At 49.1% G+C, this 19,217-nt stretch overlaps 1 protein-coding gene across 5 annotated transcripts in view; it reads right to left on the bottom strand.

Annotated features, from left to right (window-relative positions):
• The window catches only part of LOC307087371 (regulator of G-protein signaling 6-like), a gene marked incomplete at both ends in the record, with an annotated part of 33,878 nt that extends 15,527 nt beyond the window's left edge, over positions 1-18,351 (bottom strand). For all 5 annotated transcript variants that reach the window (XM_079752922.1, XM_079752923.1, XM_079752924.1 and 2 more), the window contains one exon: positions 18,268-18,351. In XM_079752922.1, the coding sequence (XP_079609048.1) occupies positions 18,268-18,351 (84 nt within the window). The remainder of the gene's footprint in view (positions 1-18,267) is intronic.
• Between the last annotated feature and the right edge of the window lie 866 nt (positions 18,352-19,217).

Here is a 19,217-nt window from a genome sequence, read left to right as displayed (position 1 = left end):
TCTCCTCTTTTTTACGATCTTAATTAAAGCCATTGTCCCTACGCCCAATGTAGCAGGGGAGAGGGCTGGCCCAGGCTGGCCCAGCCTGGAAGAGCAAGACGGATAGTGCTAAAAGATGTATTAGGCAGTAATAGGTCCATTAAAGATTGAACAAGTCATCAGCAAAGCCTGTTCAGACCCACTTGTCATTGTGAAAGACGTCGGTGTCTGTGAGGAGGACACGGGGCGGAGCGCTGCGAGGCTGACCTAGTTTGCTAAATGTGGCCGTTTGTCCTTCAAAGTTTTAGGCAAACTTTGACGCACGATTCAAACTGACTCTGTTGCAGTTGCTTCCATGCAGATACTACTACAGATACTAGGATGCTACAGACATCAGTCTATGATGCTAAAGCTCTGAAATCACCTGCGATCAAACCAAGCGACAGTCCAGTGATTTCAGATACAGGTAATTAATGGTCGAGAGGTGGCTCAGGAGGTAGAGCAGGTTGGCTGGTAACCAGGAGGTTGCTGGTTCGATCCCCGGCTCCTCTCGAGGTGTCCCTGAGCACGACTCCTCACCCTAATGCATTTTAATCCAATTGCCTCCTGGGAGAGAAAAAGTACTGCAAAGAAGTCTTGACCTGTCAAGCATAACACACCCCGGCTCACCTTGACCTCGCCACCACCCTCATTAAATGGGCCCCAGATGGCGTTCTGAACCCCAGAGGGAGGGGTGTGAGAACAAGACAGGTTGGCACCACCACCAAACTACCCCCCATACAAATCTTGTCATTTCCCTTCACCACAGAGCCAGAGAACGGTAGGGGGTGAGGACGGGAGGAGGTTGAGGCCTAGCATGCCCAGTCTTGACTGAGGGGGGGCTTCAGGGAGCTGGAGCGAGCCAATCCCTCCGAGAGAGAGAGAGAGAGAGAGAGAGAGAGAGAGAGAGAGAGAGAGAGAGAGAGAGAGAGAGAGAGAGAGAGAGAGAGACGAGAAATAGGTTGTGGTTGGTTCCATTCTAATAGACCACAATGAAAATGACTCGGAATGCCCTGTTAACAAAATAAAAGATTTAACAACACAACACGCACATGCATTCATGCAGTTACACGTGACAAAACCATAATATTGCTTCTCTCACCCCAGCCAAATCCTGACACAGCTTTGTCAAGTCATCCTCAGCCCATTTCCATCTCATCAGAATTAACCTCTGGGCTTTGCTCTGTTTCTGTTTTGTGAATGAATATTTTTACCTTGAGCAGAACAATCTTTGTCAATATGTTACCCTGTAATCCCTGTAATCATTAGTGCGTCTAGATTTGCAAAGGATTTCCAAGTAAATTGTTGAACTACCCAAACATAATCATTCAAATCCCTGGCCCCTCTGGCAGGCTGCCATGACAGAAAGCCGCTGCAGACAGCTGAAATATATGCACATCCCATCATATGCTACCCAAAGCATCTTCACATTCCTTTAGCCTTCAAATCTCAGGCAGCACGCGGGCAGCGTAGGAAATGCATTATGTATGTCCCGGCCCCCCTGTCAACATCGTCCCTGGGCAGAAATCGCAGAAACATGTCTGAGTTTAAGCCACCGTTGACACTCTGTGTTGTTTTGGTTTATTTATATTCTGCATTGTTCACGTCGGTGCGGTGGAGTTGTTCAGGCGTCGGTATCGCCAAGCGCCCGCAGTGTCTCCGAACGGCAGCCCTGTCGTGTACCCCTCTTCATTAACGGGGAACACTAGCAGTCGGAACACAACACCGCTCAGTCAGAGCCTGTCCCGATGAAGAAGAGGAACGACCACAACAACAACAGTCACAACAAACGATAGCATTAGCCGCTGTTTGACCGCCCAGCCTCGCCACTGCTTTATTTCTTTTTATTTAAAGAGAAGCAATACAACTCGCTTTGAGGCTCTCCCTTAAACATAAGGACGCCTCAATAATCCAATTTTGGGCTAACTCCGGGCAAAGGGTTTCAGGGGATAGTAGTGTGTTCGTACGTGAGAAGGGCTAAACGAGGAGCTAGGAGAGAAAAACATGAAAATAATGGGACTGAACTGTTGAGTCATCGGGCTGTTGATGAGGCGAGGGTGGTAGAAGAAAGAGATAATCCAGTCGTTCAACGGGTTGCTAAGGGCCTGAGTGCATAGAAAGCAGGAGGCGTCTCACTTAAAGAGCCACCACAACAGATAGAGTGACGTGATACAAGGCGACGGGACTTATTTATAGAATCGAACGGACAATCAAGGAGCAGTCTTTTCTTCTCCTTATCTGGAAAACACATTCCAGAAATCAGCCAGCAACGAAGAATCCCCCGCCAACAAAGGTCTCTCGGCTCTAGGGAAACAAAGTCTTGTTTACCGCGGTTTAACCCTTTTACGGGGATTGCTGTTAAAGCTCATTTGTCTGAAGGCAGGATGCAGAAAAGAGTTACCTCCACCTCACAGGGTCTCCTGAGTCCCAGGAAGCACCGATCGCCCGGCCTTATCCCCCCGGGGGACCCTGGTGAAATCAAATAAGGTTCAAAGTCCTCCTCGCCACTGTTAATTATGTGTGATTAACCCGGAGAAAAACAGCCAAAGAAGGCTATTCACAAAAGGTGTGGTCTGGGAATACACAAGGAACCAGTGGGTCATGTCGGCTCTGCGGTGGACCCGTCTATCACCGTTTTCCAGTGCGTTCCATCGACTTCCTCCGCCGAGAACAAACAGGTCACCGTCTCTTCTTCATGTGTCACCATCCCCCACGAAGCAACATCCCTGAATTCCACATTTCCACAACCGTTTCAGAATCACACCTCCTTGTCCTTCCAATTAGCCAGCATATTTTCTAAAAAACATCGGCTTGGCCTCATCGCTCATGCCTGCCCACTCTCTGTGAGCCTACCGTGACCGCGTCCGTGTCAAGCTGCCATCCCACGAGGAAGGCCAAAGTAGGAGGGGAGCACAGCAGTAGCGGAGCTGGGGAAGGTATGAAGAGTTGTTCTATTTTGAAGATGTGAATGGTAAATGGACTGCATTTGTAAGGCGCTTTACTGAGCAGTAGCCACTCAAAGCGCTTTACAGTTATTGCCTTACATCCACCTATTCATACACACATCCATTCACACAACGGCAGTGGTGTCAAACAAGCAAGGCAACAGCCAGCTCGTCAGGAGCAGTTAGGCGCCTCGCTCTGGGAGACCCCCAAAATCAGCTAGGAGGAGGAGCGGGGGATCTATCTAGCAAACCACTCTACCGCCTTAGCCACATGCCTCCCTAAATGTAACAAAGGTAGATGTTGTGCCCATCTAATGCTGATGCAATTCACTTGTTGTTGTTGTTGTTGTTTTTGCAGCTGCAGGGAATGTACAGTTTATTAGCATGTTCTTGCAAGTTGGTTAAATGTGTCTGTGTTGAATGCCATAGTAACTTTTCAGGATGGGCCATGTTGCCCTTCTGAAAATAGCAATGGTAAAAATAGATCATCTATGGCTTGTAGCTGGATATTTCAGCTCTCCAAGGGACATGACAATACTTGAAGAAGAAAGACTTAACTACTTACTATCCAGTGGAGTTTAAATCAGTAGCTATACTTTCCTAAGGGGGATAGGTCAATAAATCTTTGACTGAAAATTACACTTGCGGGGCAGGATGACAACCTAATCAGTGGGTTGAATCTTCCACTTTCTGAAGGAGAAACAAAAAGTTTCCTTCAACAAAAACAGACTTCCTCTATCACTTTCATCCCATGTTTCTATTGCTGTTTTTAAGTGTGATGTAATTCCACGAGGAAGGGGAGACACTTCTAATGATATCTTGGTCGGGGGCCCCTTCTGTCTGTCACCGATGCTGCCTATAATCTCTTGTGTCAACATTCCTTGGGGCTCGCTGGTGATTGAGTAATCAGGGGGAGGAAGTGTCTTCATCATCGGGAGCATGTCTCACAGGTCCACCATCTCTCCGGGCCCACAAGCCCGTTCATGATGGTTGGGACACAGGAGGTGTCCCCCCCCCCCAAAACACAAAACAAAAACAGTGTTGTTTAATCCTCCATCGCAAGGGAAGGGGGGAGGGGGGGAGGCAGGAAGGATGATGACTCGGTACAGCATCCTCGCTCCGCTCCCGGAGATGATGATTAATAATATCCCATTCCGGAAGTTTTTCTTTTAATCGCCAGGCTGCTTGTAATGTTAACTTGTGTTCTTGCCTACTGCAAGCTAGCCCCCAGAACACATGTTTTACTTTTTGCCATAATATAAGCATCTTTTTGACAAATTTCGGATGTTTCTTGAGATGTCCTAGGTGGACGCAGGTCAATAAAAGTGATGCCCGCATTGAGCGGTTATAGATGATATGTAATGGCTCACGATGGAACCACAGGGGATGCAGATGAAGACGTTGGGGCCTGAGACGAGGAGATCTCTCTCTGGTTACAGTAAAATGTAAATGGGGATCAGATCCGGCCACTCCCTGCTGTTCTCAGCCGCGTCCATTAGCACACGCACACACACCCACAGCAGTTTAAACAATCATTCATCTATCGCCTTCTTTTATTCAGCTGTGAACTGGACGCAGTGGGTGTGTCCGTGTGTGCATGTGTAGGTCCGTGTGCATGCGTGAGTGCGTGCCTGTGCGTGCATGTGTGTGTCCGTGTGCGTGCGTCTGTGCGTGCGTGGGAACGCGCGCTAAGAACTGGATGCACTTTGCAGCTAAACGACTCATCACCTCCCATAATCAGTTTAGCGCTGGGCTACCATTTTGCTTTAATGTCATCACTCCACAACACCATTCACCGCCTGATTCCTCCCGAGGCGTGGCTCTGGGGAGCCGGCTCCGGGTCCTGAACCCCTCTCCTGTCCCCGGACCCCCTGCCGCCATGCGGAGGATCAACTTTTTGTCACTTTAAATCAGGGAGTGTTTTTGCCTTTCTTTAGTGTGCAGTGTGGATGTAATAAGGGAAAAAGCAAAAGCGGCTTCAACCTTCTGAAACCATGGATTTCCTGCCACGGCTTCTAGCCTGAGGGAAGATTTTTATAGGCACTACTATGTGTTATTAAACCTCTATCGCCCCCCCGCCCCAAATGGTTAATGACTGTCATCCACAGACACAGCTTTTATCACCAACTACCAGCGGTGTAAAGTAAAAAAGTATAAAGCCTTGGTTACCGTACTTAAGTCGTTTCTATAATTCTTTCAGCTTTCACTTTTACTTAACTGCATAAAAAGTGAAGTACTTTTACTCCAATACATTATGGATTAATGTATTGGGAGAATACAAGGGAAGACTTGGACTTATAGCTACAAATATTCCCTATCTGAAAATGTTAATTGCGTATGCGTGCAAGTTACTGCCGGTCTCACAGAAAAGTGACGGCTGGCACACAGAACACAAGGGCACGTCAAGCCCATCAATTAGAGGCTGGATAAACACAAGCTGGTGACCGCAGGCTACAGTTAAAGCAGCAGTATCATGCGCCATCCAGCAGTGCCCCTAGAGGATGGATACCGAAGTAAAACACCTGAATATTTGACTTGTCTACTTATGCACATTTAATCCCAGATAAATGCGATTTATACTTATGCTAATGAGATTTGAGCTACTTTATGACCGCTTGACTTTACCCTTTAACCAGAGTAACTTTCAACTAAGATATCTGTTATTTTTCTCAAGTATGAATTTCTAGTACTCTATACACCACAGCCGACTACACGTTCCTGTAACCTGCGTTCGCAATTCCTCTTCCGTGTCAGGACTGTCGACAGGCTTTTAAACGACACGGGAACGTTGTTGAAAAATGGAGACTAAGTGGAAAGACTTGCTCCTGGGGCGAGTCAGGAGACACATGCATTGACCTATTCTGGAAAAGAGCATAGAAACCCTAGGAGAAGGAGAAGGAGAGCGAGAGAGAGAGAGAGAGAGAGAGAGAGAGAGAGAGAGAGAATCAGCACATTACTGCCAAAGTGCTGTTTTTACTCGCCCTACACACCCGACACACTTTTGCAAAACATGCACACACATCAGGTTTTCAGTTTTTTTTTCCAGTGATGAAATTCAGCAGGCTAGGCTGAAATGATACGAAAGAGAAATAAATGGGGGGGAGGTAGGAGGTGAGATAAGGGGGAAGTAGGAGGGGAGGTAGGGGGTGAGATAAGGGGGAAGTAGGAGGGGAGGTAGGAGGTGAGATAAGGGGGAAGTAGGAGGGGAGGTAGGGGGTGAGATAAGGGGGAAGTAGGAGGGGAGGTAGTGGGGAGGTAGGGGGGGAGGTAGGGGGGCAGGTAGGGGGGGAGGTAGGGGGGAGGTAGGGGGGAGGTAGGGGGGAGGTAGGGGGGGAAGTAGGGGGGAGGTAGGGGGGAGGTAGGGGGGAGGTAGGGGGGGAAGTAGGAGGGCAGGTGGGGGGGAGGTAGGGGGGAGGTAGGGGGGAGGTAGGGGGAAGGTAGGGGGGCAGGTAGGGGTTGAGGTAGGGGGGCAGGTAGGGGGGGAGGTAGGGGGGAGGTAGGGGGTGAGGTAGGGGGGGAAGTAGGAGGGCAGGTAGGGGGGGAGGTAGGGGGGAGGTAGGGGGGAGGTAGGGGGTGAGGCAGGGGGGGAGGTAGGGGGGAGGTTAGGGGGGAGGTAGGGGGAGGTAGGGGGGGAGGTAGGGGGGGAGGTAGGGGGAAGGTAGGGGGGGAGGTAGGGGGGGAGGTAGGGGGAAGGTAGGGGGGCAGGTAGGGGGGGAGGTAGGGGGAAGGTAGGGGGAAGGTAGGGGGGCAGGTAGGGGTTGAGGTAGGGGGGCAGGTAGGGGGGGAGGTAGGGGGGAGGTAGGGGGTGAGGTAGGGGGGGAAGTAGGAGGGCAGGTAGGGGGGGAGGTAGGGGGGAGGTAGGGGGGAGGTAGGGGGTGAGGCAGGGGGGGAGGTAGGGGGGAGGTTAGGGGGGAGGTAGGGGGGAGGTAGGGGGGGAGGTAGGGGGGGAGGTAGGGGGAAGGTAGGGGGGGAGGTAGGGGGGGAGGTAGGGGGAAGGTAGGGGGGCAGGTAGGGGGGGAGGTTAGGGGGAACCATGGTTGAATCGCAGCCTTGATATCAACTTCATAGAGTTTCACTAAAGGGTCTCCTGTCAGCACCGAGGTGTGTCTCTGAGAGGGGCCCTGGCGATGCGTGGGGGTCTGGTGGTTATGCGTATGTTTTGATGTAACTGTTTAGAAGCGGTTGTCTGCTTATTACAGCGTGAAACATCTCGTCTTGCGTTTTGTCTTTGGTGGCGTTCAGGGGCGTAGGAATGAGTTTAATATTGGGGGGGACACATATCGGAAACCTGACAGATCCGGTGTCATTTTTAGGTGGGACAAATGCGCCTGTCTCCGATATTGGAGGGGACACGTCCCCTCCGTCCCCCCCGGTTGCTACGCCCTTGGTGGCGTTAATACCATGCAGCCGGGGGCTGAGAATGCAGTCCTGACACATTGCGCTAACCCAAAGGCTGGACTCCTGCTCATTAATCTTTCATTATTCTCCTGTTCACCTCATGGGAGCCAAAAAATGAACCATTTATTATGTCTGCAAAAGTTATAATTTGCAACCTTACCATTGTAACCCTCCCCCCCCCCCCCCTGCATTATTAAATAGGCTTCCTTGAAACTAAGACAGGCCAGTCTTTTTGATCTCTTGTTTCTCCGCTATATTTTTCAAAAGTGACTGAAGTGTGTGTTTTTTCCGGTGACTCCGTCGATGGCTGACAGCTTGTTGTAACTTCAGCATCGCTAACGAAGGTGAAGTATTCAGCGGTACTTGGCTGCCTCAACCCTTTGAAAGATGCTAATGATAAGACCGCATTTCTATTATACCTCATTTTGTTTCAAGTGCAAAAAGTGAGCATCAGTCTTAAAATCGATCACTCCGGTGACCTCTGTATTCAAGGACGTACTTGAAAACCCATCTCAATCTGAATCCTTTGAGAAAAGAAATGTGACGAAAAAAGTATTTGTTTGTTATAAGTATTTGAGCAGCAACACTCGAATAGAGAACTAAATAAACAAAAGAGAATCATTTGGTCGAGAAAAGGTACAAACCTTGTATTGAGATTCACCATCTGACAATTGGCACATGTACATTTACAAAGGTCAGACACAAAAAGCACTCCAAAGTGAAAGAGCAAGCAAAAGGCTTGTAAAAACCTTTTATACATAAAACGACCTAAATGTCATCCTTAATCTCAAGATGTTGGCTAAGCTCGCGGTCACCAATAGCCAAACGTAAAGCCCACACAGGATTTGACTTATCACAACCTGACTCTCGCAGAGCAAAGATAATACATGTTGTTCATGAAAGGTCACATGACAATCCAGAGTCGAGGCCATAATAAATATTTACAGCCTCTCTATGCTCAAGGTTACTACGACTGCAATCTGTGACCTAGTTACGCTCCACACAGACCGGACACATACATGGGGCTGTGCACTGCTGTATGTGTTAGGTCTCTCCGCCCGCAAACAACTTGGCGACCAGTGGGTTTCTATGTTAAGCCCCAGAGCAATTTTGGAGAGATTCTCCTTTTATTTTCGCACAGTATTCTCCAGTCGTGAAGCCATGCAGAGGTAATTAAGGCAGCGCTGCACAGCAATGTGGGCTTGTGGGTGTGTTTATGTTGGATGAAAGACGAGTCATATCATTATATATAGTGTTTTTTGGTGGTGTTATCAGATAGTATTCAGAGCACTGAGCCCATGTAGGATTTTTAACAAGGAACCGGTGAATAAAGAACATAACATATCCGGTTTATTCCTGTCTGCAAAACTTTTTAGCTTTTCAGCTTACTTAAGTCAATAGAAATTCATCGCCGATAAGTGCCATTCATCGCTGAGTGGCTTGGACCAAACCAAATTGGTCTCCCGCTCACAGGGCTATAAGCGGACATGGTACGACCCGAGTGCGTTCCCTCGTTAGCCCGCATGCAGCCGCGTGTCCTTCATAACCTCGTCGGACTGCGTTAGTCTTGTTTACTTGCACTCTCATACAAGTTATTGACACTTTAACTACTGTTGCTGGAACGGTAGCCAGCACTCAACAAGGACCCCCACAAGGGCCGTCCTTTATGTTCTCCAAAGAACTGTTTTGAAGGATGAGATAAGACGCCGCTGTGCCAATTATCCCGACGTGGTCGCAAATGTCAAACGGTCCGGCTCCGACCCTCGAGCGGGCGCGTTCCATTTGCGGCGGTGTATCTTTGAACCAACAGAGAGTCTGATAAATGAAAAGGGCCTTGCTAGGCCACTTCATCTCCGGCGACTCCTAGGAGGAAACAAGTTCACAAGTACGCCGCCCTCGTTTGTACCCTGTGGAAGTGTAGTAATGGAGAGATGTTCTTCAGAGTCTAGAGGGGGGATCAGGGGGAGGGAGAGGGGGAGACAGGGAGAGAGAGAGAGGGAAAAAGTGGGAGAGAGAGACAGACAGTGAGACAGACGGACAGACAGAGAGGGAGAAAGAGAGGGAGAGAGACAGACAGACATTGAGACAGATGTAGAGAGAGAGAGGGAGAAAGAGAGAGCCAGAAAGTTAGATAGACGGACAGAGAGAGAGTGAGAGGGAGAAAGAGAGGGATAGAGACAGACAGTGAGACAGACGGACAGACAGAGAGGGGGAGAGACAGACAGTGAGACAGACGGACAGACAGAGAGGGAGAAAGAGAGGGAGAGAGACAGACAGTAAGACAGAATGACAGACAGAGAGAGAGGGAGAAGGAGAGTGAGAGAGAGAGAGAGAGAGAGAGAGAGAGGGAGAGAGAGAGAGAGAGAGAGAGAGAGGGAGGGCCATTGCGAGGAGCTCTGTCTGGAAACATTCGATTAAGGGAATCTCGCGGCTCATCAGTGGGATTCTCGTTCATCAGTTGTATTGCGAACGTCACAGGAGCCTGTTGGCAGACAGGCATTTAATTACATTTCTGAGGTTGCTCTTGTCTCACAGCCTAGCTTCGCGTGTGGAGTCGCACGCGCCTTTTCATTCATCTTTGTCAGCCGTGATTGTTCGCAATTAACTGCCATTTAAAAAGTGATGTTCGAGTCCTAACTGAATGCCGTTGTGTTGCCATTTGTGGATAGTTCTTTAGTAGACAAAGACACAAATACACACACACACACACACACAGATGAGCCATTAAAAAAATTACCAAAGGAAATAAAAAACTCAAGGCAATTTCTCTTTTACCTCGGAATCACCGCAGAAGCAGTTGTTTTCTCTGTATAAAGGCATTCTCATAATGAATCACACTGTCAGCGTGGCAAAAACAGTAACCGCCTCACAATGGAAACTGATTACGCTGACAAAATAAACCCTTTCTGTGGTTAACGCTTCGGAGGGGAGACAAAGAGGGGTGTCTTTTAGATAAAGCTTTTTCATCAAAACCACTCCCTAGATTTGATGTTTAGAGACTGTATAGTAAAATAAAAAGTACAATCTGCTCTCATATAACTTCAGCATAACTCACAGTAATCTACACTACGCTTCAATTTGCTTTGAGGACTCGCAATGGTCAAGAAAAGGCATCAAGTAACAGCCACCCGTCAAATCCAGGACTTTACACCGACGGCAGAGTCAGCCATGCAAGGAGACAGCCAACTCGTCGGGAGCAGTTAGGGTGAGGCGTCTCGCTCAGGGGCACCTCGACACTAGCAGCTAGGAGGAGCCGGGGATCAAACTAGAAACCTGTTTACAAACTGTAACTAGGTTACAAGTCAACCCGCACTATCTCCTGAGCTACTGCCACTACAAACCATCTGTGTTGAATATCTCAACTACCATTGATACTTCAGCCTGGTGGTGCTTCTCCTACCGATCATCTCTGTTCAACTCTGTCCTCTGCGGGGATCTCTCCCCCCTCCCCTGGAGGGGAGGGAGAGAGAGGGAGTAGTGAGCCCCCCTGCAGGGCCTCTAGTCCCCCGGTCCGTCATGCGGTGGCACAGAGCCATGGACACTACCAGAAATAATCAACATCTTGAAAGTCCAGAGAGAGGAAATAATTACAATTAGGGCATTTAGCAGACGCTTTTATCCAAAGCGACTTACATCGGTTAATACACACATTGACGGCAGAGTCAACCATGCAAGACGACAGCCAGCTCGTCAGGAGCAGTAAGGATTAAGTGTCTTGCTCTGGGACACATCAACACTCTAGGAGGAGCTGGGGATCGAATTAGGAACCTTTCGTTTACGAGACAACTGCTCTACCTCCTGAGCTAAGCCGACCACCCTGCACGGACAGGTGCTAATGTGCTGACCGGGTTCACCATCGCCTCTTATGTTTTGTTTTTCAGGGGGCGGTATGACTCCGGTTTCCTCCTCGACTGTATTAAACGGCGCATTGATCGGCAGTGGGAAACTGGATCGAACCGGGACGCTCAGCCGCGATCACACAACTTCCTTCCACTAATCTCTGTCTGCATAGTGTTCTCAGCTCTCTGAGAGGAGACAACGTCTTTGCTTGCCCCGGAGAGACGCTGGCTCTCTGAGATCACTCTCAGCACGTTAAGGAAAAGGGTCTGGGACACTGTCCAACTGCAGCACAGGCTGCCCATGCCACCCGTGCCAGAGGGAGCCAGCCTGCCCGCTGTCAAACAACCTCAACATTACAATCCTCATAGGAATATGTTCATTATAATAATACAGTGTTGTGATTTTTGGTTGACAAGCCTCATCGATTGTGCACACTGTCAACAGAGTGGAGGAATGAGGGGGGAAGGGGGTCTAGAAGCCAAAGCTAGAGACACATCAGCCAAGCTCTCTCCTGTGAAAACGGAAAGTCGTTTGCTTCTTAGTATTCAATTTGTTTTTGTCACAGCTCCTCAAGACCGATCAGAGCAGCAGAGTGTTCCAGTCGATGCAGTGAGGGAGAGGTCTGCTAACGTGCTGGGCATCATCCCGTTCTTTAGTTAAATTTTGTTGACTTGTTGCACTCCGTCCGTCTGCGGCGCTGCGAGCGGAACCGCCGAGAGAGAGTGTCTGAAGAACACTTAACGCACACCAAAGTAAAGTGGGGAGCAGGGAGGGGGAGGATTATATAAGCAACACAAGCGTTGCTGCGTGACAGTTGTTGCTCCTCTTACTTTTCTCTTTGGGCCCGACTACAGGAGCGTGTCCTCCTACACTGGTGCACTTAGACAGAACCGGAGACAAGAGAGGAGCGGGACGAGAAGCAGGCTTCAGCCACCTCCCGTAATGGCTCTGGTAAGGGTCTCTCTCTGTCTCTCTCTCTCTCTCTCTCTCTCTCTCTCTCTCTCTCTCTGGGAGGCTGTTGAAATGCATCCATGCTTGATAACGCGCCGTTGGAACACATCAGTGTACAAGTACTAGGGTGACATCCAGAGCTCTCAGAGGGGCCTCTCTGTCCTTTATCTCCAGTGCATGCAGGGAATGGGGCTGGGCGTAGACACCTATGTTGGAAGAATGGAAAGGTGTATGTGTTTGTGTGTGTGTGTGTGTGTGTGTGTGTGTGTGTCTGTTTGAGAGAGAGAGGGATGAAGGTAGGGGGTTGGGGTGCACTTGGACTTACACACACACACACACACACACACACACCGAGAGTGAGAGACACAGACACACAGTCTGACAGGCAAGGGAAGACAAGCCTCCATTTTGACCTCTGACCTCCTACCCCCCCCCCCCCACCCCCCAATAGGTGACAAAATATAACTCATTCCACCACACCCCAGCCGGCTGACAGCTCCTGCGGTGCAGCGGGGGCGGTGGTGGGTAGGTGGTGGTGGTGGGTAGGTGGTGGTGGTAATGGTGGTGTAGGGGAGTGGGGGGTGGGGGGGGGGGTGTCCTGCCGTTGACAATCATTTCATGCTGTCCCGGCTGTCACTCGGGGGGTCCTCATCCATCAGCTCCCCGGTGCTGCCCGGCTGCTCTGTGTGAGAAGTTGTGAGTTGTGTGCGTGTGTGTGTTTGTATGTGTGTGCGTGTTGTGGTGTGTGTGAGTCATCAGTGGGCTGCTGGGGCTGCTGGGATGACTTGGGGCCATGCTTTTTTTTTGTACAGAATCGCAGCCCAATGTGCCACATGCGTAATACAAGTCATTACAGTTGGCATGAGACCAAAGCGTGTCTCTGTGCCGGATCACTGGGTAAAAGAAATGGGGGGCAATTTGCTAGGTAATAAAGAGTCTATTTCTGGTTGTTAGTACACAGTTCGATCCAAACAAACAGATGTAGAACAAATAGAGATGGGCTCCTGGTAATTTCAGCATTGTTAGTATTCTGATATGAATAATGGCGGAAACACATTTCGGTTATGAATCATACACTTTAGTATCATTTTTTGTCTTTAGAGTGTTGTTGAAACTATTTCCACACGATAGAAAATGAAAGCATCATCAAAGTGATGATGTTAACATGTTTGGCCTTGTTCACACCAATTTCAGATTTTTCACTCAATATGTGACACAGATCTGTTTGTTCACAACAAAACAATTCTGATTTGGGCCACTTTTTATATGTGGTCCTTCATCAGATGCAGGTCCGAATTCTTTGCAAAGCCACCTCAGTCTGAACAACATCTGAATGAATGCAACTTTTACGTCACTCTCGATCAAATACGTCACAGATCCGCATTGATGCACAAGGTGGACGCAATCACAGAAGGAGGATATCAGCGGAAGGACAGTGAAAATAGTTAAAATAGTAGTGCTGTAGTTAAATGTGGCTCTGGACATCATGAAACTTTGAATGTTTCAGCAAAGCCATTAAATTCAGTTCTAAATAACTTGAATTCTAAAGTTGTTTGAGTGCAAGTAAGTCCTTTAGTGCATGTACCATGCAGAGTGGTGGGGCTAAGAGAAAGAAGAAGGATATAGTGTCAATATTACACGCCCTGAAGACCATTGACTCCTCAACAAGGGTCATTATCAATATCTGCTAGTCAGATATTGATAATGACCCTGACAGATTGAGAGGAAATCTCTGTATGAGTCTGTTTAGCCAGCAGGTCTTAAGGGATGGTTCAGTCTGCTGCTGCTAAACACTATTAGATCAAACACACACCTGAACCTCCCCAGCTCAAGATCAAATTAATAATAAGCCTCAGGCCACAATTAGTTGTGTCCAGAAGTAGCTAGACATCCCAGCTCCAAGTAACCTGAGGAGGAGCCCCCATCACAGAGGGTGGGAGAAAAAGAGAAGAAACTCTCATACACACACACACACACACACACACACACACACACACACACACACACACACACACACACACACACACACACACACATACACACACACACACCATGTGTCCAAACAAACATACACAGACAGGCATGTGTACACACACACAAACACACACACACACACACACACACACACACACACACACACACACACACACACACACACACACACACACACACACACACCCACACACCATGTGTCCAAACAAACATACACAGACAGGCATGTGTACACACACACAAACACACACACACACACACACACACACACACACACACACACACACACACACACACACACACACACACACACACACACCCACACACCATGTGTCCAAACAAACATACACAGACAGGCATGTGTACACACACACACACACACACACACACACACACACCATGTGTCCAAACAAGTGTACACACAGGCATGTGTACACACACACACACACACACACACACACACACACACACACATTTGTAGACACAGACACACACACACACACAAACACACACACACACACACAGACACAAACACACACACACACACACACACACACACACACACACACACACACACACTCAAACACACATTTGCTTAAGAACTGGAGATCTTTATCCCAGCAGGACACCACATTGGTCTCTGTCTTTAGCATGATTGTGTTTCCCAGCTCAGTGTGGCCTCTGAATCACAACCTGCTTCGTCTGCTGCTCCGTCTATGCCATCCTCTACTTTTGTCGGTTGAAAACAAGGAAAATATGAGGTAGGAAGGGAGAGAGAGAGACTACAACACAGACAAAGACGCAGTCTGCGATTGAGCGGTACGCAGCAGAACCGTTGCTCAGAGGCTTGCGGTAGGATTCAGTTCCCTCGTCCCAGCCTTTGTTTTGCATGACGCTTCCGTTCCGGCTGTGAGAGCATATTACTGACCATCTGCTTCTCCCAGGCACCCACCACTAGCCCCGTACTGCTGTACCCGGGTGCCCACCCACAGCCTCCCTCTCACATACCCCACCCAGACCCGAGCAGCGCTCTGCACCTCCGGCCTCCGTCAGCCTCCGTGGTATCAGAGCCATCACAGCGGAACGCAAATAGGGTGTTTTACATAATTTCATCTCAATATTTACTCTTTAGGCATTTATATTTATATTCATTTTAGATTTCGGTAAATTTCGCGACGGAGCCAGCAGGGTGGACAATCCTGCTCTAGGGTTGACTGTGGGCTTCGGGGTTCAAACCCAGAACCTTCGGGCGGGGAGTCGCTCTTTCACACGGCTCTTGTCGTTTTATTGGCTTTCTTTTGTCATGATTTGATGAGCTCTCTCCCAAAGGGGATCCAAAGGACGAGTCAAACTAAGTAAACAGTCAATATTTGCGTACCAGAGAAGAACACATCAGTACCGGGACTCAGCGTTTGAGAGCTCCAAAAGTGTGTAACACCACAGTCACCCCCCCCCCCCCCACACACCCCCCACCCCGACGCTCATTTAAATATCAATATTTATTCTGAGAATAGAGGCTATTAGGCCATTGAAAAGGGGTGAACTGTGATTCTCAAATGATACAGCTCTACAAGCGTGGCGTTTAATGACAGTGTTCGGTGCACTCTATTCACTCAGCCGGCTCGCTACGACACATAAATAGCTGAACATGTTCTCTCCGTCGCGGAGAGACCCCAGTGGGAGTGTCCTACCAGCAACTTTGTTAACAACATGTCAGAGGGAAACATTCTGTCACGTTCAGACTCAATCTGCCAGACGTCAGTCTCCTTCAGTATGGCGTGCAATTACCAACATTCCCTGCAGCAATGCGCTGGCAACACACAAACCCGCCTCCGTAAATGCATATCGGCCCGGGGGCGCTCCATGGGTTATGCAACAAAGCAATCGCTCCCAACTCTGCGAGGACGTCCGTTGTTCCACGCACTCAGATTCAAGCACAGCGGCGGCCATCACAGCGCCGTTTAAGAGACATATGAGATCATGCCAGAGGGGACCTCCACATCAAAACACTGTGTGTGTGTGTGTGTGTGTGGGGGGGGGGGGGGGGGGGGGGGGGGGGGGGGGTAATATATCACTGTTATATTACTGTGCATAATAACAGATACACACTCGCACACACATAGAGACGCACACACCCACCCACACACAAACACACATACAGAAACACATACATGCATGCACACATACACACACACACACTTACACACACGCCGATGTCCGTATACTAATGGCCACATGTTTTCACACACACAAACACACGCTGATGTGCGGCTGCCTTGTATTATCAGTCACGTAGGCCCAGCGATGGAGGCAGCCTCCTGGGCTGCGGCAGTGGAGCATCTGGTCAGGTGGTGTCTTCATCGGGGGGCACACCGCTGCAGTGAGTCCCCCGATACAGCCCCCGTAAACACGCCATCTATTTGATTAGAAGTGGGCTACTTCTGGCTATGGAGCGGCAGCACAGGGACAATGCTGAGATTAGGCTTCAGAGCTTACCCTCTGCCTGCTGGGGACAATGCAAGGCTAGGGAGAGAGAGAGAGAGAGAGAGAGAGAGAGAGATAGAGAGAGGAGAGAGAGAGAGAGAGAGAGGGGGGGGGGGGATAGGGGGGAGAGAGTGTGATAGGGGGCGAGAGAATGGGGGGTAGAGAGGGGAAAAGAGAAAGAGAAAAATAGACAGAGAGAGAGAAAAATAGACAGAGAGAGAGAGAGAGAGAGAGAGAGAGAGAGAGAGAGAGAGAGAGAGAGAGGGCTGAGATGGGGAGATGCTGCTGCCGCTGGCCATCAGACGTCCCGATGATAGACACAGCCGTTTGCTGCTGAGGACTGTGACAGACTGTTTATACATTGGGCCATTCAGGAGGTATCATCGCTAGGAGCAGATTTTAAATGAATTCCCCTGGTCGCAGGATAAGGCAGGGTTTGAAATACAAAAACTGTTTCTCCAGACCCCAGAGGTAAGCGCAGAATGCAAAGTGCAGGAGTAGTTTGGTTTAACTACCTTTTTTATGCGGACAGAAGGTACTCTGGTCAGGCATTCAGCTATAATGCCTCATATATGTATACACATAAATATATATTATAATATATAAATATATGTACATAAAAAAATATATATTTTATGAATATATCATAATATATATAAAGAAAGAATATGGATATATATATATATATATATACATATATATATATTAATGAAAGAATATTATATATAAATAGGCATATGTATTATAAATATTTTTATATTTTTATTTTATTTTATATACAATTAAAAATATATACATATTAGTTCACACTACATGCTCACTACAACATAAGAATGGCCCCTGATTACCATCAGTATCCACTGGGCCCGGAACTAACAGCATGGGGCCGTGGTGGGCGGCGCAGGCCCCACTCCTCCACCTTTGCCAGTGTTAGCGTGGGTAAATGGCAGCCCTGAATGGTGTATACCTAAGGAGTGATCAGGCCTCTCTCTCTTCCAAAGGGATTATCGGCACTGGTGGAGAGAGAGGGAATAATACAGCCCTGAATGGCTGCTTCCGTGCCGCGCCGCGCTTGTGAATCAGCCACTTCCTCCCTGCCCACCTCTGCCCTACATAATTAAACCACCAAGGGTGCCCTCCCGTTTCCCATCAAAGGACAGCTATTGAGAGTTGAAGTGGCGACGGGGACAATGTAATTACCCTTGACACAGTGGAGGACCCCCAAACCCCAACCAAACCCCAGTGAGAGAGAGAGGCTAACCCTCCAGAACTGTTGTTGCTACCACTCTGTATATTTCTATTTCAACTGGGGCATCTGCAATAGGGCAGAGGGGTCAGATGTCCATTGTGTGCCCATGTACGCCCATGTGGGATTAGATCAAAGTTGATGGAGAGACATAGAAGGACAGAGAGAGAGAGAGCCAGAGAGAGAGAGAGAGAGAGAGAGAGAGAGAGAGAGAGCTTGAGTCAGAGTCAGATGCACCTGCCACTTGAAAAGCTTCCCTCTGGCCTCGGTTTGACACCAACAACACCAGCGTCAATGTAATAGATACTGTGAAATGTAGCACAGAGCGAGCGAGAGAAGAGAGAGTGAGAGCGAGAAAGAGAGCGAGAGAGACCATCAGACAGGTGGACTCACCTTTCTGTAGATGATCATGTTGGGGGAGTCCTCCTCTGGATCAACAGCGCCCACACAGGCCTGGTCCTTGCTCCCTTCCGCCATCCTTCCTCCCTTGGGTCCCTTGGGTCCTGCAGGAAGACGAGGACACCTTCAGAGACCGGCCAGCCCCCACCATCCCACCCGGCGCACACACAAAGTCATTATTTGATAAAGACCATTTCGAGTCCAACAAATCATGTTGTACCTAGCGGGGGAGGGAGAGTGGGGGGGGGGACGACAGTGATAGCCGAAGCACCTAATCGTGCTGATATTCCTAACTGTGTACCCCCCCCCCCCCCCCGAGGAGACAGCCAGACGGCTGACGGGCCAGGCGGAGATAACTCAACGCCGGCAGTGTGATGTGACACTAGCAGGTAAATGTTAACTAAGCCACAAAGTCAAACTTTACTCTGCCGCGTACACACTCCCCCCAGCCCACCCCGTGGGATTCGTACTGGCAACGTTCCCCGGGTTAGTCCTCCCCGGGAACAGCCAGCAGAAGGAGAGCAGGCTAGTGGGAGGAACAGAAAGACCGGCCTCGGCCCACGCTCCGGAGAGTCTCCTCTTATTAGCCACAGGCGGGCGGCGTGGCAGCCTGCCACCTGACGGATCAGCGGTCTTCTTGGAACAAGAACCGCGTCCAGAAAATAGACGAGTGAAGCCTCGCTTTATCTGATCATATTAGTCAGAGACGTGATACGCGGTCTCTGTGTGTGTGTGTGTGTGTGTGTGTGTGTGTATGTGGTTTTGTATTTGTGTGTGTGTGTGTGTCAGTGTATTTTCTTTTGTGTGTATGCGTGTGCGTGTGAGTTTCTGTGGTTGTGTGTGTGTGTCCTGTGGCTCACCCCTACATCCACCACCTTATCTTGCCTCCACCCTATCGGCCCTTCGCTACACCTCTCCACATCACTCACATTATAACAGCATCA

This window comes from Pollachius pollachius, assembly GCF_949987615.1.
Source record: "Pollachius pollachius genome assembly, chromosome: 15".
NCBI classification, from domain to species: Eukaryota; Metazoa; Chordata; class Actinopteri; order Gadiformes; family Gadidae; genus Pollachius; species Pollachius pollachius.
This window is presented reverse-complemented; position numbering and strand designations above follow the sequence as displayed.